The following is a 27,451-nucleotide window of genomic DNA, read 5'->3' on the forward strand; positions in this document are numbered from 1 at the left end:
ATGGGGCTTATTTTGTTATTGTCAGTTAGGTGCTGTATCTGTAGAGAAATATATATTACTTGTTGCTTGAATGAGACTGAATTCAGCTCAATGACATTTCTATTTTCATTTTTATGGTAGCTAAGAAACCTTTTTTACATAAATAAATAGCTGAAGAAGGAGTTCTGTTGGAATAATGTAACTTATTCTGTGATCTCCTTCTACCTTAAATACATAAATTACACAGTTATCCATTATTAAAAATTATTTCAGAGCTCTAGACATAAGTAGATTCTCTTTAAATGCTGTTCAAGTCAAAGAATTTAAAACCAATTGACTTGAAAAGGATTTGTTATACAATATTTGAAGACATTTACTTTCTTAATACCTACAGCTGGGTGACCCAGAGATTTTTAAACCCCTGCTTTACTATATAGACCAAGTTAGGCCTTCTTCTATGAAGGGTCTTTGAGAACTTTTTTTTTTAAATTCTCGTCTGAGGATATATATACATTTTTTTGCATTTATCTTCATATAGAGCAGGAAGGAGAGAGGAGGGAAGAGAGAGAATGAAACATCGATGTGAGACACATCGACTGGTCACCACCCATACAACCCCTGGGGACAAAATGCAACCAAGGTATGTGCCCTGAGTGGGAACTGACCCAGGATTCTCCGGTCCGTGGGCCGACACTCTAACTGCTGAGCCAAACCGGCCAGGGCAAGAGAACTCTTCAATATGAGAATACAACTTCACTTAGCTGGTAGGGTTTGGGGAGTCACAGCAGGAATTTTTTTAAAAATTGATTTGAGAGAGAGAGAGAGAAACATTGATGTAAGAGAGAAACATCGTTCAGTTGCCTCCTGTATGCACCCCGACCGGGGATCAAACTGCAACCTAGGTATTTGCCCTGATAGGGAATCAAACCCTCGACCATTCAGTGTACAGGATGACACTCCAACCAACTGAGCCACTCTGGCCAGGGAGGAATTTTGAAATTTAATAAGTTACTCTAGAAAATCTCTATAAATTGTCCCATAACCATGTCTTTTTATTAGTCTATCATGAAAATTCAGGTACGGTTGTCATCAAACACCTATACTTAAAGGCCTAGGTCTCAGAAACCATATCATGGTTTTATGATTCTCAATAAAGAAAATGGTCCAAATAAGACTAAAATTCTCTCCGTTACTCCCTTACCTCTTAGATACTCTGTACTGTGCTGTGGTCAATTTTCCAGTCTCAGGGTCATGTACTGTAGCTCGGCTCAGCTACAAAAAAAGAGAAAGGACAAGGACTTATTCACGTAGCAGGCAATTTTGGACTTTTGTTTGTTTTGTTTTGTTTTGTTTTGCCAAGCCACAGGTGATTGGAAGGGTTCAGATTGGTCTGGATGGTAGGTAATGGTTTCAAATCAGCAAAATGTTAGAAAGGTGGCAATTGGAAAAGCCACTTCCAAATCAAGAGAAAAGGAGTTGACAAATTTTTGTTGTCGATTTATTGTCCTTTCACTTTTTTTAAAAAAAATTTATTTGAAGCTGTATGTAAATGATCTGTATGCAAATGATTTATAGCACTGGGTTTCACAGGAACTTTCTCAGATCTAGAAGTTTAATGTTCTTTAAATACTATGACAAAATAATAATTAGTAGTCTCTTTAAATTCATTTTTTAAAACTCTCCCCAAGACAAACCTATTGTTAAGTCTCTCTGGCATAGTTCAAGGCAACTAAATTCATAAGTAATAGCAGTTGGAAGACAGATCAGAAAAATAACTCTGTTCTTTCCATTGCCAATTTTTAAGTCAGCAAGTTTTTTAAAATACAAACTCCAACAGGAGGAATACAGATTACTCCAAAATGACAATGGTATTTTATAAGATGTATGAACAGATGCCAATACAATCACCATGAAGGATGATGTGAGTTTACTGCAGCATTTATGAATGTGAGAGAGCCACATAAACAAAGACTCCTCCCAGATTAATCCAGGCTGTTGTTTTTTCTTTTTTTTACCCCTTTGGCAAGAAAGGGGAAAAAGAAAACAAGTATCAAGCCATTTCCTGAAAATTTAATTCCTGATCTGAATAGAGATGCAAAGCCTATTAATTCCCTAAAAATAACAGACCAACTAAAGATTAAAAACAGAACTTCTAGTTAAAGGAAAAGACCTGTGAAACACAAAGCAGTTTATCCATGCGTTTATAAACAGGTGGTGACTTGAGCAGGAGACTGAAAATGACCTACTTCCTTTAAATGAATAATTCCTGTAGAATGTATGAAACACTCATTAGAGATCAAAATATGCAGCATACACATCTCTTACCTTTTGCTAATTCTGTAATGTACCGTCTCCAAGTCTCCTGTTATTGGGTTTGAAATGGTGGCTCGCCTCAGCTGTGAAGCCAACCATCAAAATACTTGCATTACAAAACAAAAAATGAATCACATTTACCTAACCAGTCAGAATTCTGGGATTTTTACAATGGAAGCTGAAAAGAGAAAATAATTCCATAGACTTCCAGTCACCTTGTGTTGAGTTTTGATAGTGGTTTTGGAGGTTTTTATATTTTTTAAAGCTATTTAAAAAATATTTTAGTTTTGCATGAATAAAGAGTAACAAAGAAAAGAGGTTTAAAATTACATTTCTTTCAATGGTTAGAGGATGTGACAGCGAGGAAAAGAGAAATTTGTAAAATCTTAAGTCTAATTTATAGTTATAAGAATGGATATTTGCAATCAATGATCTATTCAAACTTTTGATTTTAATTTTTCTGTGCACGTATGTGATGATACTGTTTTGCAAAGGTTAATGTTCAAAATTTATTTCAAGATCAATATTTTCTTCCTTCAAGATATCTGCTTATATGTTTCACATATATAGTGAAATAATCTTGGACCGAGCACAATGCAAATGAAAATAACTCATAAATGTCAAAAACAGTTTTCAAAGATGTAGTCGGGATAATGATTTTAAACTTTTTTAAATGGAGGATGATTCTGAGGTTATCAAAAAGAATATGAAATTTTTACTGCCACTGAATCTCTTGATCTATTTAAAATAATGCAACTAAGGCATTCCTTTTGAAGACTTTGGCCTCCACAACTAGAGACATAAGACTTAATCTCCAAGCTGAAATGAACACTTACTGAATATTCTATGAAGATACTTTGGTTTACTGGGTTTACTGACCACAAATAATGGACCAAAGTAGAAATCCAAAAGAGAATGATAGAATATGATGTAATTATAAGAAGAAATTTATTAGAATTCACTTGTAAAGTACCCATATTTATTAGACCGCCTTTTCCATTTAAAATGTAATCTTTGGTAAAGAACAAAAAGTAGCAATTTGGAAAAGTAGTAAAACTTAACAACAAAAATTCTAACTTTAAGGTTATTCTGCAGTACAAATATCCAAATAATTCAACCTTTATGATATAAGTAGGATCAGAAAATGATGCCATGGGCCATATTCAGCCACCACCTGCTTTTATAAATAAAGTTTTACTGGAATATAGTCACACTCACGTATGTATTTCCTATGGCTGCTTTTGCATTAAGAGTGGTTTTGACAGACTCTATGGCCATCAAAGCCTAAAAAGCATTTACTATCTGGACCTCTAAGGAAAAAATTTGACAACTCCTATGTAATAAAAGAGCAAAAATATGCCTAGTGTTTATTTAACAATCTCTTTATGAAAGCAATGGCAGTTTGTATTTTACAATGAAGAAGACTAACTGTTTTTAAAATGGTGGTTAAGATGATGGTTAAAAAAAAAAAAAAAGGGCAAGAGCATAAAGGGTAATCTTTCTCACATTCTCACAAAGGAAGAATTTCTACATTAAACACTAAGTTTATAGGATTGCATTTACATTATATTGTTTTTCTTATTAAGATAAATGATGTGAGCTGAGCTGAAGTCAGAAAATTATGTTATTATTTTAAATTAGTATAATACTTGTGCCCAATGATATCTTTCTAGTGCTAATGTGCCCAAAAAGGAATAAAAATACTTTGAGTAGTCTTTCAGGTAAAAATATAAAATGAAAACATTGGTTTTTGATTAGTCTCTGAGACTAAAATGCTCCAAAGTACATAGAAAACTTTTTCATGAAGATGCTGAAACAAATTTGTTAAATGTAAAATAAAAATCTCATCTATAATTTTCAATAATTAAGAGCTTAAAACCTATTTCCATACATAGTGTTATTAACTAATGTCACCCCAATAAATGTAATTAAAAAAATATTTGTAAGATATGTTATTTGTATTGATAACAAACTGAGGAAAAACAGGTATAAATACAGTTTAGCTAACTTCACTATGTTGTGGCAACAATATCTAAAATTACCTGTGGGGTTATTGCCATATCAATTATAACTTCTGTAACCTTGCAAAGGAAAAACTGATACACAGGTATAGTAAATTGAAGAGAGAGAGAAAAAAGAAAAAAGTTATTTACCCTTGGTTTTGCTAGATCTTTGACAATTTCAATTTCTGCATCAGAAATAATATCATGGAAGCGAATAATACGAGGCTTGTCCCACTCATCCTCCTGTTTGGCTGGAGCCAGAATAAATTTAGGATTCCGGTTTCCATCATGGTAGCGGCAAAAGAGTTTCTTCTGTCTTCGAGGAGTCTAAACATAAAGTTTAAAAAGTGATAAATATATTAGAGTAATAATAATTTTAATGCTTGTTCCTATGCAGATAAGAAACAATAGTCATGTTCATGTATACACAGAGTTATCTGTGGAAGAAGACAAACACAAAAAAACAGTTCTCTGCAAATATTTTGCATTAAACAGAACCTTCAAGATTTAAAAAATTGTATTAATGATTATATTCTGGGACAGAAATGGTAGGCCTTAAATAAGAAAATAGGTGGGGTTTTAACTCTCCTCTCCTCAAAATAAAGTTCAGGTGTTATAAATATGAAAGAAATGTTTATAGAAATATGAAATGAATGCTCAGCATTGCTCCAAACACTCAGAAAGAGTTTCTAAAAGGAAAAACAAACCTAACCAGGTTTTTCTAAATAATTCCCAGTTAAATGCTTATGTTCCCCCCAAATAAAGGATATTTTAAAAAGCAAAGATGAAAATGGGTAGTTCTGAACAAGAGAATATAAGTTATTAAACAAAGAAGCCAGGAGCTTTTATTAGTGGGTATTTAAAATAGAATGGTTAACAAAGCAAATAAATGTTTCTTTCAATCACCTATTATATTAACTAAACAAGTTATTGCATTGCTGATTGTTCTCTTCAATAAACAAGTTATGTCATATATGAAGTAAAAATAATACTGGGTTTTAATTTTTATTTTTTTTAATCCTCACCTGAGGACATTTTTTCATTTTTTTGTTCAGATAGAGTGGGAGGGAGAGAGAGAGAAACATCGCTATGAAAGGGACACATTGAGTGGCTGCCACCTGCACAACCCAACCAGGGCCGGGGACAAACTGTACATGCCCTTAGCAGGAACCAAACCCGGGTCTCTCTGGACCGCAGGCCGATGCTCTAAACACTGAGCCAAACTGGTCAGGGCCTGGGTTTTAATTTTTAGTTAACATACTAAAACAAATAATCATTCATGTTTATTCTCCATGTTCTCTCTCTCTCTCTCTTTCTCTCCCCCCTTCACCCCTTCTCTCTCTTTCTTTTTTGTTATTCCTCACCCCAAGGTATTTTTTCCATTGATTTTTAGAGAGAGTGGGAGGGAGGAGGAGAGAGAGGGAGGGAGGGAGGGAGAGAGACAGGGAGGGGGAGGGAGGGGGAGGGGGAGGGGGAGAGAGAGAGAGAGAGAGAGAGAAACATCAGTGTGAGAGACACATCGATGGGTTGCCTCCCACACAGACTGAACCTGCAACCCAGATACGTGACCTTGACTGGGAATTGAATCCACAACCCTTTAGTGCATGGGTCAACCTCTCACAACTGTGAAACACCGGCTGGTACTCCATGTATCTTATTTACCTAGAGTAAAATCCAAAGCTTTATATCGAATAAAATTTTTACATAATAATGAGATTAGTTGATCCTAAGAAAAAGGATGCTCCTTGATCTTGGGCAGGGTTGACGTGTGTGTCACATCAATAAAGTGGCAAGTTAGCAGACTAATGTTTTATGCTTATAGTTCTGTTTTGCTCTTCTTTAAGAGCTATAAAGAGCAATAAAAAAAACATGTGCTCACTATTAGAAATCTGAACAATTAACTAGATATTTGATGATATTATGGAACCACTGTGAATTTTTTTAGGGGTGATAATGGTCTTGTGTTTTTGTTTTTTGTTTTCTTTAACAGTCCTTATCTTCAAAAAATACTAAAATATCTGGATGTGTTATTATTATCCTTGTCTTTACTTATTAGCTCCCAAAGCAAAAGTAGGCTTATTCTAACAGGACTTAAAGCACTCAAAGGTATCAACATAGACATGATCTACTTATTTGCTGTTAGAGGTTATGCTGTCAACAGTAAATCATAAAATATCAAAAAGTCATCAATACCAAAACATAAAGCCCAGCTTCAGTTTATCAGTAGAGACAAAGTTAAACACTATTCAAATGTTTACACTTAAAAATACTTATTTAGAAATGCACTAATTCACTTCCTTCCACATATGCCCACATTCAACTGAACAATGGGTACCACATGATATTCCTTAAAAGAGGGCTCCATTATTGGTTAATGTTGGAATGCAATGTACACCATATCCATAATGCACATCAAAGTAAAAAGGCTCTAAAAAGTCCAGTGCCTTGCCCTGGCCGGTTTTGCTCAGTGGTTAGAGCGTCGACCTGCAGTCCACAGAGACCCGGGTTCAGTTTCCGCTAAGGGCATGTACCTTGGCTGCAGTTTGTCCCCGGCCCTGGTTGGGTTGTGCGGGTGGCAACCACTCGATGTGTCCCTTTCACGTCGATGTTTCTCTCTCTCTCTCTTCCTCCCTCTCCCTCCCGCTCTATCTGAATAAAAAATGGAAAACTGTCCTCAGGTGAAGATAGAAAAGAAAAAAAAGTCCAAAGGCTGAACAAAAATCTATGTTTCCCAGACCTGAAAGCTTTTGTTTTGGCCTATTACCTATTACCATCGTAAAGTACTGGTTCTCTTAAGTTATAAATACATAAATATAGATACACAATAAACAAAGGGATATTTATAAACACATTTTAATATTTTAAAGAATAAATGTTAAAACCAAAGTCTCTTGAAAGTCTTTATGCATTTTTAATATTTCTAAAATAGACAAACACTTCACTAAGCAATCCTGTCAAGGTTGACTAGAAGCAAAACCACAAGAGATTACTGTATAGATGAATCCACTGTTTCACAGGATGGATTAGAATGGTATATTATTTCTACTTAAGACTGGTGAAATCTCTTTTGCATTAAGATATAAGAAGGCTGGTGTGGCTCAGTTGATTGGAGCATCAGCCTGTGCACTAGAAGGTCATGGGTTCAATTCTCGGTCAGGGCACATACCTATGTTGCAGGTTCTATCCCTGGTTGGGGCATGTACCAGAGGCAACCGATCAATGTATCTCTCTCACATAAATATTTCTCTCTCTCTCATATCCTTTCTCTCTAAAATAAAATTTTTAAAAAGATATAAGAAAAATCTTTATCACTTCCCTTAAATTATCTGACCCTTCAGATTTTAATCTATGAAAAGGGTAATATTACCAAAAATGCTTGGAATGGTGTATGATTGACAGGCATTATGCAGTAATTCTGATTTTATCACATTAGACTTAAATATAAAAGAAGTTCTCTCTAAAACTATGTACAAACAATACACATGCACACATTCACACACACACAATTGGCTTTTCCACTTTACCATTTTGATACCCTCCCCACGGCACAGCATTTCGTACTTCTGTCTCTCTGGGAGGTAATCCACAGGAGCCCCTTTTTTCTTCAGTGTGGTTTTCTGATCAGATTGGTCATCTGAAGTAGACTTATTGGCATCTTTTTCTTTAGCCATTATATACTCAAAATATTTTAAGTTACCATTAGCTCTCTGATGTTCAGGATCTATTAGAAGAGAAAGAACATGTCCATGAGCAAGTTTACAGTTGTTTAAACATCAGATTACAAGCATATAAAATAGAGGGCCATAGAATTCACCTTCTAAATAACTCTGCTTTTGAAAGTGAAAGAAGGTATTAGTAAAAATTATTATGCTAAAACAACAGGTGTAAACTAGTACTGCCCCACGTAAAACAGGGCATACAGTCATCCTATATAAAAAGAGTTCTGACCCTGGCCGGTTTTGCTCAGTGGTTAGAGCGTTGGCCCCGTGGACCAGAGTCCTGGGTTCGGTTCCCGCTAAGGGCACATACATCGGTTGCAGTTTGTCCCTGGCCCCGGTTGGGGTTGTGTGGGTGGCAACCACTCGATGTGTCTGTCTCACATTGATGTTTCTCTCTCTTTCTCTTCCTCCCTCTCTCCCTCCCATTCTATTGGAAGATAAATGCAAAAAAAAAAAAGAGTTCTGGAGACAGAGTAGCCATTTATTTCAAAGTAGCAATTACTGCTTCTACTTTGAGAACTTACTAATTAGCCAAGGGAACTATGCATGATCAATTTGATGTCAAATGAATTTTTTAAATATTTCTCTTCTTCTTTTAAGCAATGGAAACGTTTTTTTCTGAGACTGAAATGTAATTACCATGGGGAAGACACTGTATATGTTCAAAAGCAACCTTTACCACAGATAAATTGTAAATGAAGAACACAGCCTACTTCAGGGGGCTGAGTGGATTTTAGCTCCAAAATTCTAAATGAGACAGAAAAAAGAAACTAGAGGTATAATTTTCAATTAAGCCAGAATCCACTAATTACCTCTGAATTGCTAGTCATAATTTTTAGCTATCTTTCAGTAGAGGAAAAGAGGACCTACTCCACCCATCCGGGAGAAAAAACAACAACCACACACACAAATAAAAAAGGCAGAACAGTATGTAGAAACTTCACTTGTGACATTTGTTAAGTATTTAGGAAATCTAGCCTTATTTGTAAAATACTTGTCTTTGAGAAACTGCTCATAATATATATTGGGATATATAACCTGAGCCAATTTTGTAAAAGGGGAAAGTGTGTGCATGAAGGGGCAATATACAAGGAAACAAATAAAGCTTGTAGGTATCTTTGGGTGATCGGCTTATGGATGACTCTTCTATATCTTTTTCCATTTTTAAAACTTTCCTACAATGATGCCCTGGCCGGTTTGGCTCAGCAGTTAGAGCATCGGCCTGTGGACCAAAGAGCCTCGGGTTCGATTCTGGTCAAGGGTGCATACCTAGGCTGCAGTTCAATCCCCAGCCCTGGTCGGGATTGTGCAGGAGGCAACCAATTGATGTGTCCCTCTTACATCAATGTTTTTTTCTCTCTCTCTCTCTCCTTCCCACTCTATCTGAAGATAAATGGAAAAATATCCTCAGGTGAGGATTTAAAACAAAAAACTTTCCTACAATGAGTAAAGATTTTTAGGTCAAGTGGAAAAAAAATCACTTAAAAATACTGGGAAAAAAGGGGGGAACTTGAACTAATATCTCAATTTATTCATTCAACCAAGAAATAACCTAATTATCAAAAAAGTTCACTTTCAGATGACTAATCCTTTTGAACTGTTTCACTCTTCGATGTATACATGTTTATCTATTCTTAAAAAAAAATTTTTTTTAAGTTTGAAAGATCACTATATACCAAATGCCACCTGAATCTAGTAGCATACAACTCCACCTCCAAAGATTCTGGATTTAGTAGGCCTGGGGTGGAGATCAAGAAATTTTCATTTGTAATAAGTATCCAAGTAATTCTGATGCACACAGTCCCTGAATCATTTTTCTTTTTTTTAAATCCTCACCTGAGGATATTTTTGCATTTATCTTCAGATAGAGCAGGAGGGAGAGAGAGAGAGAGAAACATCAATGTGAGAGAGACACATCAACTGGTCGTCATCCACATGACCCCAACCGGGGCCAGGGACAGACTGCAACGGAGGTACGCGTCCATAGTGGGAACAGAACCTGGGACACTCTGGTCCATGGGCCGACACTCTAACTGCTGAGCCAAACAGGCCAGAGTAGCTGGATCATTCTTACAGAAATGCTACATCTCTGTTTAAAATACTAGTGGTAAAATCCTCATAACATATTTACATTGTTCTATCATTTGAATATGATAATCAAATATATTTTCAATCTATTTCTTTCAAATCACTATTTTTGAATATGAAATGCAATTAATCAAAAACATCCTTCAAAGAAAACTAGCTAATATTTAATATAGCAATATGGTATATAAACATTTTTGATTAAGTTAGATTAGGTCCAATTTTGAAATTGCCGAAGAGCACAGAGCAGGGAAACACAGCCACTGATGTAGTACTAGGTGAAAAAAATTAATTGCCATTTATTTAGAGGCTAATCAGAAAGAGGATTAAGTATGTCTGACAAATGAGGCACTTGAATCTAACAAAAAGTACCAAAGCTGTATGGTGACATAGTGTCATATATATAAAACTAATATATCCATAACCTTGAATTAGGCCAAGTTAACATACCTAGTTCAAGAAGCTTCTTTGTGAGCAAAAGTGCCTTATCGAGGTCTCCCTGCTGGTACACTGCATAGCTCAAATAATCCAGAACAGAGACCTTATCAATGGTAGAAACCTCCCCTTCATCCAGCTGCCTTAGTGCTTGTTCCATCCACAGTTCTGTATGGTAATAGTCTGCTTCAGTATAGGCTACTTTGCCCAACTCAAAACAATCTTCAACCGTTAGATAAGACTGGTGTTTTACTCCTATGGAAAGAAAATAGAGAACTTTAGGATTCTTAACACTACTCCACATTAATTTAAGACTGTACAGCTTTCAAAGTGCTATCTCACTTTCAGTTGGACTTCACAACAATCCTCTGAGATAGGAAAAGCAGGAATTATCCTAAATTTATAAACAGAGGAAAAATTTATAAGGTAATGAAACATGGCAAGAATCACACAGTCAATAGGGGACATGGGACATAGATATCCTAAGACTTCAATTATCAGCCATATCAAAATGAAACGTCAATTAATTAAGTTGAGGTGTGCAATTTTCTAACACAGCAGGAATCATCACATGAGATTTATCTATCGCTCTCCTAACCAACAATCTGGGAAAGAGACGAAGGATAGGAAGAGAAGCAAACCTGTCAACTGGTTCCCTTCCCTTCTTCTCTTTCCCTTTCCCAGAACATTAATAATATGTAATTTCACATACCATAAAGTTCACCCATTTAAAAAAAATACAATAGTTTTTAGTATATTCACAGAGTTGTGCAAGCATCACCATAATCTAACTTTAGAACATTTTCATCACCTGCCAAAAAACCCTGTAACCATTAGCAGTGACTACTGATTTTCTCCCCCCTCTTATCCAAGACCTAGACAACCTCTAATCTACTTTGTATATTTAAAGATTTGCCTATCCTGGTTATTTCATATAAATAATACCATGAAACATATGGTCTTTCGTGACTGACCTTTTTCACTCAGCATAATGTTTTTAAGGTTCACCCATGTTGTATCATCATTTTTATTACCAAATAATAATCCACTGCATGGATATACTGTTTCCACTTCTTTGGCTTTTATGAATAATGGTACCATGAACATTGGCGTACAAGATTTGTGTGGAAAAGTGTTTTCATTGCTCGAGTACATATGTAGCAATAGAATTGCTGAGTCCTATGGCAACTCTATGCTTGACATTTTCAGGAACTGCTAAACCATTTTCCAAAGCGGCTACCCCATTTTACACTCCCAACAGCAATGTCTGAGGGTTCCAACTCCTCCACACCCTCTCCAATACATGTATTTTCCATCTTTTTTATTATAGCCATTCTGGTGAGTATGAAGTAGTATTTCTCATGATTTTGATTTGTGTTGCCCTAATGATGATGAGTATCTTTTCACATGCTTATTGTCCACTTATATATTATCTCTGGAAAAATGTCTATTCAAATCCTTTGCCCTTTTAAATTTTTGGTTATTTTTCTTTTTATTATTGGTTAATTGTTAGAGTTCTTTACATATTCTAGATAGAAGTTCCTTATTTGAGTTCCTTATATGATTTCCCAATATTCTTTACCCACTCTGTGGGTTGTCTTTTCACTTTCTTGATGTTGTACTTTGAAGCACAGAAGTTCTAATTTTCATGAAGTCTAACTAAGTATTCATATTTTAAAAATCAAACATTGATCCTTACTGTCTACCCTACAAAAAAAAATATATCACCTCGGGTTTTGAAATATATTACACAAAATCTGAAGCAATGCAGACAACTCCAAAATTACAAAGCATATAATAAAAATAAAAAAAAGCCACTATGAGCAAAATAAGCAGGAACAATTAAAAAAACAATATTAGACACATCCCCAAGTTATTCAGATAGTGGTGTTATCAGATTAAGATCACAAAATAACTATGAATAAAATGTTTAAGGGTCGTGGGTTTGATTCCTGGTCAAGGGCACGTACCTGGGTTGCAGATTCAATCCACAGCCACAGTCGAGGTACATGCAGGAGGCAACCAATCTATATGTCTCTCTCACATTGATGTGTTTCTTTCCCTCCTCTCTTTCTCTCTCCCTCTCTCTTTCACCTCCCTCTCTCCCTCCCTCCCTTTCACTGTCTTTTTTTTTATTTTTTTATCCTCACCTGAGGACATTTTTTGTTCAGATAGAGGGAGAGAGAGGAAGAGAGAGAGAGAAACATCGACGTGAAAGGGACACATCGAGTGGCTGCCACCCGCACAACCCAACCAGGGCTGGGGACAAACTGCAACCGAGGTACATGCCCTTAGCGGGAACCGAACCCAGGTCTCTCTGGACCGCAGGCCGACGCTCTAACCTCTGAGCCAAACTGGCCAGGGCCCTTTCACTTTCTCTAAAAATCTGTGGAAAATATACCCTCAGGTGAGGATTAACAAACAGACAGACAAACAAACAAAAAAGACCAGTCAGATTTGAGTAGGGAAAAAAAAAATTTCCAGAAATGATAAACATAATCAATGAAATAAAAACTTATTGGTCAAGTTTAACAGCAAATTAGACACAACATAAAAAGAGAATAATAAACCTCAAAGGGAAAACTGAATAAATTATCATGGGATTAATGACCCAGGCTGCAGCAGAGAAGAGAGATAAATATGAAGGGCTAGTTAAAAGTAAGGAAGAAAAAGTAAGTATGTCTAGTTATGTCTACTTGGAGTTCCAGAAGACAATAGATAGAATTTGGGAGAGGCACCATTTCAAGAAATAATGGTGGACAATTTTCCAGAATTAAAACACATGGAACTTCAGATTCAGGAAACACAAAGAATCCCACGCCAAACAAAGTACACTTGAGGGCTTCTTAAAGATATGTTTCGAGGAGGAGGAAAATAATTCTAAAAGAAAACTCTGGGGTACAAGAAAGAATAATAAACAAATAAATTGGTATACATATGAGCCAATCAATATTAAAGAAAAGTAAACTATCAGACTGGCAAAAATCTCAAAGTTTGAAACATTTTTGGTGATCCTGTGGGGAAACAGGGCCTCTCATAGATTGCTGGTAAAAATGCAAAATGATACAACCACTATGGAAGGAAACTGTGACAATATTAGCAAAATTACCTATGCATTTACTCTTTGATTCCATGGCATCAGTTATAAAAAAAAATCCCAAAGATCAGTTGGCAAAAATACAGTAAATAACTAATGCACAAGGTTACTGGCAGCATTCTTTTTTAGAACAGCAAAAGACTTTAAACCAACCAGATGTGTATCATCAGGGGCCTGGCTAAATAATCTGTGCTTGCCCAGCTGGTGTGGCTCAGTGGCTGAGCATCGACCCCATGCACCAAGAGGTCTCCAGTTCAATTCCCAGTCAGGGCACATGCCCAAGTTGTGGGCCCAATCCCCAATGGGGGCATGCAGGAGGTGGCCAATCGATGTTCTCTCTCATTGATGTCTCTGTCTCTCTCCCTCTCCCTTCCTCTCTTTCTAAAATCAATAAAGAAAAAATATTTAAAATAAACAAATAAGGCCCTGGCCGGTTTAGCTCAGCAGTTAGAGTGTCGGCCTGCGGTCCAGAGAGACCCGGGTTCGATTCCCTCTAAGGGCACGTACCTCGGTTGCAGTTTGTCCCCGGCCCTGGTTGGGTTGTGTGGGTGGCAACCACTCGATGTGTCTCTCTCACGTCGATGTTTCTCTCTCTGTCTCCCCCTCTTACTCTAACTGAACAAAAAATGGAAAAATGTCCACAGGTGAGGATAAATAAATAAGTAATCTGTGGTGCCTCCACAAAACAGACTAGCATGCAGCTGCAAAAGCAAATAAAAGGGATTCCTATATATGATGAGATGATATATAGGGCTTATCAATAAATTAAAACACTAAGGTATAGAAAGTATTTATACCACGCTACCTTGTGTTTATGTTGAGAGGAAATAAGAATATATATATATATTTGCTTATATTTTCCAAAAGAAACAATGAAAATAGAAAAACTAATACAATGGTAGTTACATATAGGAAGAAAGGAACAGGTTAAGGAGTTCAGAAATAAAAGTGGGACTTGTCAGTGAATCTTATTAGTATAGTTTGAACTTTAAAAGAATATAAAAAGTTTTACATAATTACAAATAATATGAGAGAAATGGGTGAAGGTGGTCAAAAGGTGAAAGATCTTTCAGTTATTAAACAAATAACTCCTAGGGATGTAATGTACAGAATTGTGACTATAGTTAATAAGACTATATTGTATATTTGAAAGTTGCTAAGAGAATAGATCTTAAAAGTTCTCATCACACAAAAATTTTTGTAACTGTGTGATGGATGTTAACTTATTATGTAATCATTTCACAATATATACATATATCAAGTCATTATGTTGTACACCTAAAACTAATACAATGTTATATATCAATTATATCTCATTTTTTAAAGTTATTTAGGTGACTCTTTATCAGTAAAAACATTAATAACAACATTTTGCTGTTTTAGCTTTCACATGGTTTTACCTCATTTGAATCTCATGGCAATCCAATGAAAAAGGTATTATGTCAGACCCCAAAATGGATATATTTTCCACTATGCTACCAAGTTTCATGTTTCTATACTGGACAATGTTATCGAATTTCATTGTCAATACATTTCTAAATATATTAAATATTTAGAAACTGAAACAACATAAAAATTTTGAACAGTAGACAAGAACCAAGATAGGATATGAATTAAACTGAGCCTGTGATAAATTTTTCAGTAAAAAAAGATGTAGAAGGACAAAAAAAGAGAGAGAGAAGGGGGAAAAAGAGGGGTTTGGGAGGGGAGAAGGAGAATTTTTCCCAACTTGTGATATCAATGGTGGAACAATAACTGTGAGATTGATTCATGGTGGTTTAACATTAATGTTAAAATATCTGGTCTCCTACCTCAACTCCTCTGACCTAAACAAATGGAGAGATATAGCATTTTCATGGATCAGAAAATTCTATATAATTAAAATGGCAATGCTGCCCAAATTGTCTCCAAGATGCAACACAATCGCAGTCAAAATCCTACAGACATTTTATAGAAACTAACATGCTGATCTTAAGATTTATAAGGAAATTCAAAGAATTTAAAATAACCAAAGCAATTTTAAGAATACATGGAGGACTTACTCTATTCGATTTCAATACTTTATAAAGCTTACTTTATATTTATATATGTAATGTTATTACTTACTATAGTAATTTGGACTGTTTGGTGGTGTGTAATGATAGACATATAGGTCAATGGAACAGAATAAAGTCAAGATAGATCAAGTGATTTCTGACCAAGATGCCAAGGCAATTCAATAGGAGAAAGGAAAGTCTTTTCAATAAATGCTATTCAACCAACTGAGTGTTCATATTAAACAAAACCATACTACTGATCCTTACTGCCTACCCTAAAAAAAAAAAAAAAAAAAAATCAACTCAAAATACCTGTTATACCTTGGTGTGAAATCTGAAACTATAAAACTTCTAGAAAAGGAAAAAACATATGAGACTTTAGGGAAGGCAAAGATTTCTTAGATATGACACCAAAAGTACTACCCAAAAAAGAAAAAAACATTGATAATTAAATATTATCAAAATGTAAAACTTTTGTTCTTTGAAAGCCACTAATATGAAAACATAAAAGACAAAGGACTGGTTAAAACTGTTCACAACACATTTATCTAATTAGGGACTTAAATCCAAAACAGAGAACTCTTAGAACTCAAAATGATATGAACAGACTCTTCGCCAAAGAAGAAGTATGAATGACTACTAAACACAAAATGTTCAACATCATCAGTAGTGACATATGTATAAATAGTGCAAATTAAAACCACAATGAGATACCACTACACATTCATTAGATTGACTAAGATTAAAAATATATATACCAAGTGTTAGCAAATATGTGGAAGAACTAGAACTCTTCTTATACACTGATGATAGGAATATAAAATGGTACAACAATTGGGCAGTTTCTTAAAAGTTAAATATACACCTATCCAGCAACCCAGCCATTTCACTCCTAGGTTTGTAACCAAAAATAGATAAATAAATAAATACATAAAACTAATAATAATAAAATAGAAATATAACCCCCAAAAATCAGAGAAAAAATATTGAAATAAATAAATCCAACTGTATAATATATTTAGGGCATAACTACACAAATAAGTAAATTACTTCATGTGTTTTTATTTTTACTTTTTTCATTTTTTTAAATCCCTACTCAAGGATATTTTTCTGTTTATCTTCAGATAGAGTAGGCGGGAAAAGAAGGAGAGAAAGGGGGAGAGAAACATCGATGTGAGAGGGACACATCGAATGGTTGCCTCCCACATGACCCTGACCAGGGCCAGGGACGAACTGCAACTGAGGTACTGCCCTTGGCCGGAATCTCACCGAGACACATTGGTCTGCAGGCTGATGCTCTACCACTGAGACAAACCAGCCAAGGGCACTTCATGTGTTTTTAAAATAATACTTTGATCATATCTAGTATAATATATTCTAAGGATAAAAAGTACAAAGAAGTAAACTGCAGTCATTAGCCTTAATGTTACTAATAATATAGGTACTCTTATTTTGAAGTTATTTTAGGCATATTATAGGTAATACAAAGAGATAATTATGTTAACGTCACTGGAACCAAGTTTCAACACAAAAGAGATAGATAAGTCTAAATTTGTCATTTTAAATTTGAATTGAAATTAATAATATAAACTTACATATCTCTATCCATTGAAAATATCTAGAATCAATGACAAACACAATAACAATAAACATCCCCAGAACCTAGCTAGACTCTGCTCCCTAAATGTCATTACCCATTAAAAAGAATTAAGGCTTGCCAGGCCAGTGTGGCTCAGTGGATTGAGTGTCATCTCATGAAATGGGAGGCCTTGGTTTGATTCCCAGTGGGGAGGGATGCAGGAGGCAGCTGATCAATGTTTCTCTCTCACACTGATGTTTCTATCTCTCTCAAAAATCAATAAAAACATATTTTAAAAAGTAAAAATAAAAAGAATCAAGGCTCATTATAGAAATACCTAATTCCTGCTCTAGGATAGAAATTTATAAGGTAAGCCTGGAAAAAAACTGAAAGTATGCAAAAAAGCTTCCTTGCTAGCAAAGAATAATGAAATCATTTCAGAAAGACAAATTAGTCAATTTAAAGAGGACCCCACTGACTTAAAGTGAGATAATCCGAACATCAAATAAAATAATGAATATAATGAATTGAAATACAAAAATATATATAAAAATCTGTGAGTTCATAATGATACTTCAGATAAAAGTCACTAGTCACTACTGAAAGTTATTATGACATCAACTCTAAAAACGGATACAAGATAAAGAATAAAGATTTATCTTGCCTCTCATGCATAAATTATATAGTTCAGGGTAACCAAATGGTTCCTGCAATAAAGTTCTTATTTACAGAATTCCAGATAATAAAAGTAGATGGAATGATGGAATGAGACAAATCACCATTTTGCAAGCCCTCATGAAATAGTTCCGGGCAATGATCAAAGGCTGCCAAACCCATCAGAAGAAATTCATGGAAAACTTTGAGAACTTTATATGGAGGTAACAGTCTCCCATCACCAAAGCTACTCATTTTTTTTTAATCCTCACCTGAAGACATTTTTTTCCATTTTTTTGTTCAGATAGAGTGGGAGCAAGCAGGAGGGAGAGAGAGGGTGAGAGAGGGAGAGAGAGAGAAACATCAACGTGAAAGGGACACATCGAGTGGTTGCCACCCACACAACCCAACCAGGGCCAGGGACAAACTGCAACCAAGGTACATGCCCTTAGCGGAAACCGAACCCAGATCTCTCTAGACTGCAGGTCAACGCTCTAACCGCTGAGCCAAACCAGCCAGGGCCAAAGCTACTCATTAATTAGCATCACAAAAAGTGTGATATCAGATCATGCAATTCAACAGAAAGTTCAGAGCGCCACCTATGGAGTTAACTTAAGCACAATCAAGCCTCAAGCTCTAACCAGTTTGCAGGAAACACACGGGGGAGTTAGCAAAACAAGTTAAACAACAAAAAAGAAGAAATCAGGCAACTCCAGAATGTGATGCATTCCACAGAGCATATGCCCAGGTTTTTCCAACTAATCAATGGAATGGGGGTTAGGAGGAGGAGAAGGGAAAATAAGAGATTTAAGAGACATAACCAAAATATGCAACTCTAAAAGGACATCTTTAAGATCACCAGAGAATCTATTGACTAAATATTGAATTATATTAAGACAACACTGTCAGTTGGCTAGGATAACAGTAAGCAGCTAGGTTATTTTTAAAAATGACCTAATTGCCCTGGCTGGGTGGCTCAGTTGGTTGGAGTGTTGTCCCATACATCAAAAGGCTGTGAGTTTGATTTCTGGTCAGAGCACATACCTAGGTCATGGGTTCAATTCCCAGTTGGGACACATACAGGAGGCAACCAATCAATGTTTCTCTCTCTCTCTCTCTCTCTCCCTTCCCTCATCTCTCTCTGAAAATCAACAAAAACATTATCCTTGGTGAGGACTGAAAAAAGGACCATACTGAATTAATTACCAACAGATTAAGTGACATGATGTCTAAGATTTGCTTTTAAAACAGTCCAGCAACAACAAAAAAGTGGAGGGAACAGAGAAACCATGAGTGGCAAAGCATTAAAAACTTCTGAAGTTGGGTAAGGATGGATAACTGGATGTGCATCATGTCACTTCCTTTATTTATTTTTTATCTTTGATATTTTCCATAATAAAATGTTTTATAAATAACATAAAAAAAAAAAAAAGAAAGTCATGTCCTCCACAGCTCTTTTTATGCTGTATAAAGAAAATCACATAATTGCCAGGTCGGTGTGGCTCAGTGGATTGAGTGTCGTCCCATAGACTGATAAATTCCAACTCAATTCCCGGTCAGGGCACATGCCTAGGTTGTGGGCTTGATCCCCAGTGAGGGGCATGCAGGAGGCAGCCAATCCATGTATCTTCTCTCACATCAATGTTTCTGTCTCTCTCCCTTCCTCTCTCTCTAAAAAATTCAATAAAAACATACTTTAAAAAGCCCTGACCAGTTTTGCTCAGCGGTTAGAGCATCTGCCTGCAGACCAGAGAAAACTGGGTTCAGTTCCCGCTAAGGGTACATACTTCCATTGTAGTTTGTCCCCGGTCCCGATTGGGGTCATGTGGGTGGCAGACAGTTGATGTGTCTCTCTCACATCAAAGTTTCTCTCTCTCTCTTCTTCCCTCTCACCCTCCCGCTCTATCTGAAGATAAATGCAAAAATGTCCTCAGGTGAGGATAAAAAAAAAAATCACATAATTGACTTTCTGACACACACACACACACACAAAAAGAAAATGACTGGTATGTAAAAATATAAAATAAAATTAGATAATGGAGAATAAATACTACTTACTTGAGTTTCCCTTTGAATATATACTCCTGAGAATAAATCAGTATTGTGCTACAAGTCATGCTTCCCAAAGGGTAAAGATTTTAAAAGAAACTATTGGTCAAAAGCAGACTAAACTACATTTTCTCTGATAAAACAGACATAATCTTGCCCTGGCCTGTTTGGCTCAACGGTTAGAGCGTCAGCCCAGCAACTGAAGGGTCTTGGGTTCAATTCCAGGTCAAGGGCACATACCTGGGTTGCAGGTTTGATTCTTGGCCCTGATCAGGGTTGTATGGGAGGCAACCAATCAATGTGTCTCTCACATTGATGTTTTTTTCTCTCTATCTCTACCTCCCTCCCTTCTGTTCTATCTAAAAATCAATGGGAAAATATCCTTAGGTAAGAATGAACAAAAAATATTAAATTTAAAAATAAAAAATAAACAGGCATAACCTTATACATTTATTTAAGTGTCTGATGATAGCACAAAGGAAATTGATAGAAAAAAGGAACACAATGGTGTATTCCTTAATAAATTTTGAGTCAATACACTTCATTGGTTTTTGTTTTTGTTGTTCAGATAGAGTGGGACGGAGGGAGAGAGAGAAACATTAATGTGAGAGAGACACATCAACTGGTTGCCTCCTGCACAACCCCGACCAGGGCCAGGGACTAACTGCAACTGAGGTACATGCCCTTGACCAGAATTGAACCCGTGACTCACTGGTCCGTAGCCTGATGCTCTAACCACTTAGCAAACTGGCTAGGACTGATTCAATACATTTCAAAGAATCACTAAATTGGCTACAACCAAACTTAGCTATAGCCCATGGTGTCATGATTTTTTTAAATTGATTTTTAGAGAAAGAAGAAGGGAGAGGGAGAGAGAGAAACATTAATGTGAGAGCGGAACATCAATCAGCTGCCTCCTGGGGATCGAGCCCTGACCGGAAATCGAACCAGAAAACTTTTGGTGCACAGGAGGATGCCCAACCAACTAAGCCACACCAGCCAAGGCAAGATATTTTTTTGTAAAGACTAGCAGAAGAGGAGTTTATGAGAAATAAATTAAGAGGAAGTAAAGTCATGAGCATATTTTGCTACTGATCAGACATCACTGTCTGATGGAAAGTATGCCCTCGTCTGTATTCCAGTAGCATGAAGAGTCCTGCATGGAGGTGTATGCAGCGAAGGATCACACTAATCAGCACAATCAAGTATTTAAAATTTAAATCATACAACTACCTATATATATATTTTTTGCCTCCTTATCAGTGTATTCCTAAAATTAAGATTAAAAACCCACATTTTGATACTTTTCCCTTAACTGTTTCCTCCACACTCCTCTAGGAAAGGATACCAAGAAATTTAGCAATAGTTTAACATGATGCAATTCCAGAAACCAAAGTAACGTATTACATTTTGACTCTCTCCTATTATTTTCCAGTTATGAGAACTGGTATACAGTTCTAAGAAGAGCTTACAACGCAGCAATCAGGAATGTTTTCCTTAGGGACATGCAAAAGACATAAAAGAACAGTATGCCATTAATACATGTAGGTAGCACCAGTAATATTTTTTACATGACCTGATATTCTGGCAACATTATTTGAAAGTATATGGACAGCCCTGGCCGGTTTGGCTCAGCGGTTAGAGCGTCGGCCTGCGGTCCTGAGAGAACCGGGTTCGGTTCCCGCTAAGGGCACGTACCTCGGTTGCAGTTTGTCCCCGGCCCTGGTCGGTTGTGCAGGTGGCAACCACTCGGTGTGTCCCTTCACATCGATGTTTCTCTCTCTCTGTTCCTCTCTCTCTCTCCTACTCTACCTGAACAAAAAATGCAAAAATGTCCTCAGGTGAGGATAAAAAAAAAAAGAAAAGAAAAAAGAAAGTATATGGACATAGTAGATGATCTTCAGCTATTCTGCTTTGGTAGTTAAATTATCTCTGCTTATCTTACTGATCTATTCACAATTATTAAATGCAGAATGCTTAGAAATCAGATTACATATGTGTGTGTGTGTGTGTGTGTGTGTGTGTGTGTGTGTGTATATATATATGTTTTTATTGATTTTTTAGAGGGAGAGAGAAATAGAAAAATCGATGTGAGGCCCTGGCTGGTTTGGCTCAGCGGTTAGAGCGTCGGCCTGCAGTCCTGAGAGACCTGGGTTCGGTTCCCGCTAAGGGCACGTACCTCAGTTGCAGTTTGTCCCTGGCCCTGGTTGGGTTGTGTGGGTGACAACCACTCAATGTGTCCCTTTCATGTTCTCTTTCTCTCTCCCCCTCCCACTCTATCTGAACAAAATATCAAAAAAAAAAAAAAAGTCCTTGGGTGAGGATAAAAAAAAAAAAAGAAACATCGATGTGAGAAAGAAACATTGATCAGCTGCCTCCTGCACGTCCCCCACTGGGGATCAAACCCGCAGCCCAGGCAGTGCCCTGACCGGGAATTGAACCAGGACCTCTCAGTCCATGGGACAATGCTCAATCCACTGAGCCACACGGGCTGGGCTGGAGTCAGATTCTTAAAAGAAAATGAAAAAGAAGTGATGCGGCATCTGAAAGGGAAGGCTATTTCCAAAATAGAGAACACGAGAAGGAAAAGCAAATGGACAAGAAGATAAAGAAAATGAGATATGGAAAATGATGTTGGCAGAAAACGACTATAAAAAACTTTCATACGGGGCACATAAGAGTTTGATGAGAACAAAGAATAACTTTGACCTGCAAACCAAAGAGTTGTGGGTCCAGTTCTGGTCAAGGGCAACCTCAGATGCGGTTCAGTCCCCAGCCCTGGTCGGTATCATGCAGGAGGCAACCAATTGATGTGTCTTTCTTACGTCAATGTTTCTCTCTCTCTCCCTCCCTCCCTCCTCTGTCTGAAAATAAATGAAAAAATATCCTCAAGTGAGGATTTAAAAAAATAAAAAATAGAGACCAGGCAGTGTGGCTCAGTGGTTGAGGGTCAACCCGTACACCAAGAGGTTGCCAGTTTGATTCCCAGTCAGGGCACATGCCTGGGTTGTGGCCCCGATCCCCAGTGGGGGTCATGCAGGAGGTGGCCAATCGATGTTCTCTCTCATCAATGTTTCTACCTCTCTCTCTCCTTCTCTCTCTAAAATCAATAAAGAAAAAGAAAGAAATACACTTTGTTGTTCAACTATAAACTAGGACATTTAATTTAAAAATTCTTATACTGCCCTGGCTAGTTTGGCTCAGTGGCAGAGCATCGACCCATGGACCAATGAGTACCGGGTTCAGTTCCAGCCAAGAGCACGTACCTCGGTTACAGTTCATCCCCGGCCCTGACTGGGGTCATGCGGGAGGCAACCAGTCGATGTGTCCCTCTCATGTCGATGTTTCTCTCTGTCTCTCCCTTTCTCTCTCTCTCTACCTGAAGATAAACAGAAAAATATCCTCGGGTGAGGGGTAAAAATAAATAAATTAATTAAATAAATAAATAAATAAATAAATAAAATAAAAATTCTTATACTTCACAGGAATACTTAGTGGATAAAGACTTGATTTGTGTGAGAGAAACATGTTTAAAATGTATATATTTGGGAAGCTAGTGTCATGCATATGTGGCAGGACACACTCATAGCTGAGTGAGCCCCAGAGACTTGTGGGGAATCTACTCCTTGGTCTAGTAACAGTATCAGTTCACCCAGAGAGTGATGCAAGTGACCCAGAGTGTGAACATTCAAATCCCACCTGAAGTAAATAAAATTTTCCTGTAAGACATTTTCCATACCCTCCACCCACCCAAATTAGAGCTAAAAAAAAGAAAAGTATGATACCTTTGTAAGATATGGATCTAGTCAACAAATCAGGGTTAGGAACAACATGAAACTAAAGGAATAGTCTATATGAACTATAAAGATATCATTGATGCCAATGCATATACTTACAAGATTTTACATTAAAATATTAACAAAGCATTACAAAAGATACATCCAAAGAGGAAAACGACATAGATGAAACAAATGAAGGAGTTACATGACATCAATATAAGTCCACTGAAATTGCTTTTCTCTGGGTTTTCTTGGGAGGGTACAATTTTTAAAAACCCTCCTTCCCTCCAACTCTCACCCACATACATCTAAACTGCTACAGTTTTAATCTGACAAAACCAAGGATAGGCAAGGATATGAAGAAATGGGAACTCGCATACATGACTGGTGATAGTAGCAGGATACAAAGTCAATACACAAAAATCAGTTGCATTTCTTACATCAATGTATAATCTTAAAAAATAATTACTAAAACAATTCTAAAAATAAAATACTTAGGAATTAACCAAAGAAATGAAGAACTGTACAATGAAAACTAAAACATTGCTGAAATTAAAGAAGACATAAATGGATTGGAACGTTTATATTTTTAAGATGTAAATTACCACCTAAAGCAATCTACAGATTCAATACAACCCGCATCAAAATCCCAATGACATTTTTTACAGAAATAGAAAAAAACCCATCCTAAAACTCATATGGAATCTCAAGGGATGCCAAATAGCCAAAACAATCTTTAAAAAGAACAAAACTGAAGGGTTCATACTTCCTGATTTCAAAACTTACTACACAGCTACAGTCATAAATACAGAACAGTACTGTCATAAAGACAGACATATAGATCAATAGAGCCCAGAAATAAACCCTCATATGTAGATCAAATGATTTTTGAAAAGGGTGTCAAGACAATTTGATGGGGAAAGGACAGTCTTTTCAACAAATAGTGCTGGGAAAACTGGATGTATACATGCAAAAAAATTAAGTTGGACCCTTACATAACACCATATGCAAAAATTAACTCAAAATTAATCAAGGACCTAAATGTAAGACCTAAAACAATAAAACTCTTGGAAAACACAAGACAAAAGCTTCACAACAGCCCTGGCCGGTTTGGCCCAGTGGTTAGAGAATCAGCCTGCAGACCAAAGAGTCAAGGTTTCTATTCCAGTCAAGGGCACGTACCTTGGCTGTAATTTGGTCCCCAGCCCTGGTAGGGGTCGTGCAGGAGGCAACCAATCGATGTGTCTCTCTCACGTTGATGTTTCTTTCTCTCTCTCTCCCTCCCTCCCATTCTATCTGGAGATAAATGGAAAAATATCCTAGGGTGAGGATTTCAAAAAATAAAGCTTCACAACAATGGATTGGACAATGATTTCTTATACATGATCCTAAAAGCACAGGAAATAAAAGAAAAAATAAACAAATTGGACTAATGAAAATTTTATAATCTGTACATCAAAAAAAACAATATCAACAGGGTAAAAAGGCAACACACAGAATGGGAGGAAATATTTCTAAATCATATATCGCCTAAGGAATTAATATCCAGAATATGTAGAGAACTCCTAAAATTTAACAACAGAAAAACAAATACTATTAAAAAGTGAACTAATGATTTGAATATACATATCTCCAAAGCAACTATACAAATGGCTGCTAAGCACATGAAAAGACATTCAACATCACTGATAATTAGAGAAATGTAAAACTATAACAAGATACCACCGTCACATCTATTAGGATGGTTACTATCCAAAAAGAAAATAGCAAGGGTTGGCAAGGATGTTGAGAAATTGTGCATTGTTGGTGGGAATGTACAGTAGTATATCTATTATGGAAAATAGTATGGTGGTTCCTCAAAAAATTAAAAATAGAATTACCAGCCCTGGCTGGTTTGGCTCAGCAGTGGAGTGTTGGCCCACAGACCAATGAGTCACGGTTTCGATTCTGGCCAGAGGCACATACCTCGATTACTGTTTGCCACCACCCAGGTCAGGTTCATGCAGGAGGTAACCAGCAGATGTGTCCCTCTCACATTGATGTTTCTCTCTCTCTCCTTCTCTCCCTCCCTTCCACTCTACCTGAAGATAAATGAAGAGATATCCTCCAGTGAGGATCAGGAAGAAAAAAAATTAGAATTACCATATGACCCAGCAATTCCAATTGTGGGTATACACTCAAAGAATGGAAGGCAGGGTTTTATAAAGAGATATGTGCACACTCATGTTCACAGCAGAATTATTCACAATAGCCTAAATGTGGAAGCAACCCAAGTGTCCACTGATGAATAAATAAGCAAAATGCAGTATACACAAATAATAGATTATTACTTAGCTTCAAAAAGTAAGAAAATTCTGACATATGCTATAATATGGATGACCCTTGAGGACATTATATAAGCTAAGTGAAATAAGCCAGTAACAAAAAGACAAATACTGTATAATTTCACTTATGAGGTACTTAGAGTAGTCAAAATCAAAGAGACAGAAAGTAGAATGATGATTTCCAGGGTCTGGGGAAAGGGAGAAATGAGAGTTATTGTTTAGTAGGTACAGAGTTTCTATTTTATAAGATCAAAAGAGCTATGGAGATGGATGATGATGATTGTTGTACAACCATGTGAATGTACTTAATGCCATTAAACTGCACATTTAAAATTGGTTAAGACAGTAAATTTTGTTATATGTTTCTGTATGATAAAAAAAAAACTTTTTAAAGGAAATTATCACAAAATAGTCAGCTGTAACTTTAAAAAAAAGGGGTTTTCCAAAAAACAGGCCAGCAAGCAAGATGTTCCATACTGCAGAACACTTTAAAAATCTGTGCATACCCAAAAGGACTTGGATTTTAATTATCAGAAAACTTTGATTATCAATTCCCTTATAACTTTACATACAAACACTGGGTGTTCTAAAGAAAAACATTTGGAGAAATAATAATTTCTCCAAATAATTAAGTAGGCAATTTATATGCTAAAATTGCCTACTTAAGTTTAGTCTCTATAATTATAAGTTTCAAAGTAACAAACTAGAAGCTTATCCACAACTATTAAGACCTAGAGAAATGGAGGGTTGTTTGTTCATAACTCCAGTTATGAAACAAACTGAAGTAAAAAATCTTAAAATACAGCCTGGCTGGTGTGGCTCAGTGGTTGAGCATCGACCCATGCACCAAGAGGTGCCAGTTCGATTCCTGGTCAGGGCATATGCCCACGTTGTGGGCCAAATCCCTATTGGGGGCATGCAGGAGGTGGCCAATCGATGTTCTCTCTCACTTATGTTTCTATCTCTCTCTCCCTCTCCCTTCCTCTCTAAAAATAAATAAAGGGAAAAAAATGTTTTAAATAAATAAATAAAGAATCCTAAAATACAAAAGTCTTTTTTACATTAACTACTGGATTCAACAGAGAAGACAGGTGATAGGTATTTTATAGACTAGAAGAATTCTTACCTGGAAGATTACCCTTTGAGATGGTATCTGTATCCAAATTGTAGGTGTCCTGGAGACGCAACAGAGCTTTGGCTGCCCCAACCTGATCTTCATCGTTAGGGAAATACTGTCTCTGAATGGTTAGGTTAGAGATAAAACCTAGAAATAAGAGGGGGAGAAAAAAAAGACTCTAGAACCTCGGAGATTTCATATTTCCAATATAGTCTTCACAAAGATTTTTCAAAATTGATTTTATTATAATTTTCTGCAATATGTTCCACATGCACAAGAAAA

General features: G+C 36.4%; 1 protein-coding gene across 5 annotated transcripts in view; it reads right to left on the reverse strand.

The window, feature by feature from the left end:
* P4HA1 (prolyl 4-hydroxylase subunit alpha 1) overlaps nt 1–27,451 on the reverse strand; it is a 101,903-nt gene that overhangs the window by 46,431 nt on the left and 28,021 nt on the right. For 4 of the 5 annotated variants that reach the window (XR_004960041.1, XM_036265739.1, XM_036265738.1 and 1 more), the window contains exons 5-9: nt 27,179–27,316; nt 10,550–10,789; nt 7,820–8,016; nt 4,446–4,622; nt 1,181–1,251 (exon numbers count right to left, since the gene is read on the reverse strand). Coding sequence is in view for 4 of the 5 variants with exons in the window: in XM_036265739.1 (XP_036121632.1) it covers nt 1,181–1,251; nt 4,446–4,622; nt 7,820–8,016; nt 10,550–10,789; nt 27,179–27,316 (823 nt within the window). In the remaining variant the exon portion in view is untranslated. Of the gene's footprint in view, nt 1–1,180; nt 1,252–2,304; nt 2,376–4,445; nt 4,623–7,819; nt 8,017–10,549; nt 10,790–27,178; nt 27,317–27,451 lie in introns of all 5 variants that reach the window. The other variant, XM_036265737.1, reaches the window with a different exon arrangement.

Source organism: Molossus molossus, unplaced genomic scaffold, assembly GCF_014108415.1.
Source record: "Molossus molossus isolate mMolMol1 unplaced genomic scaffold, mMolMol1.p scaffold_m16_p_17, whole genome shotgun sequence".
NCBI classification, from domain to species: Eukaryota; Metazoa; Chordata; class Mammalia; order Chiroptera; family Molossidae; genus Molossus; species Molossus molossus.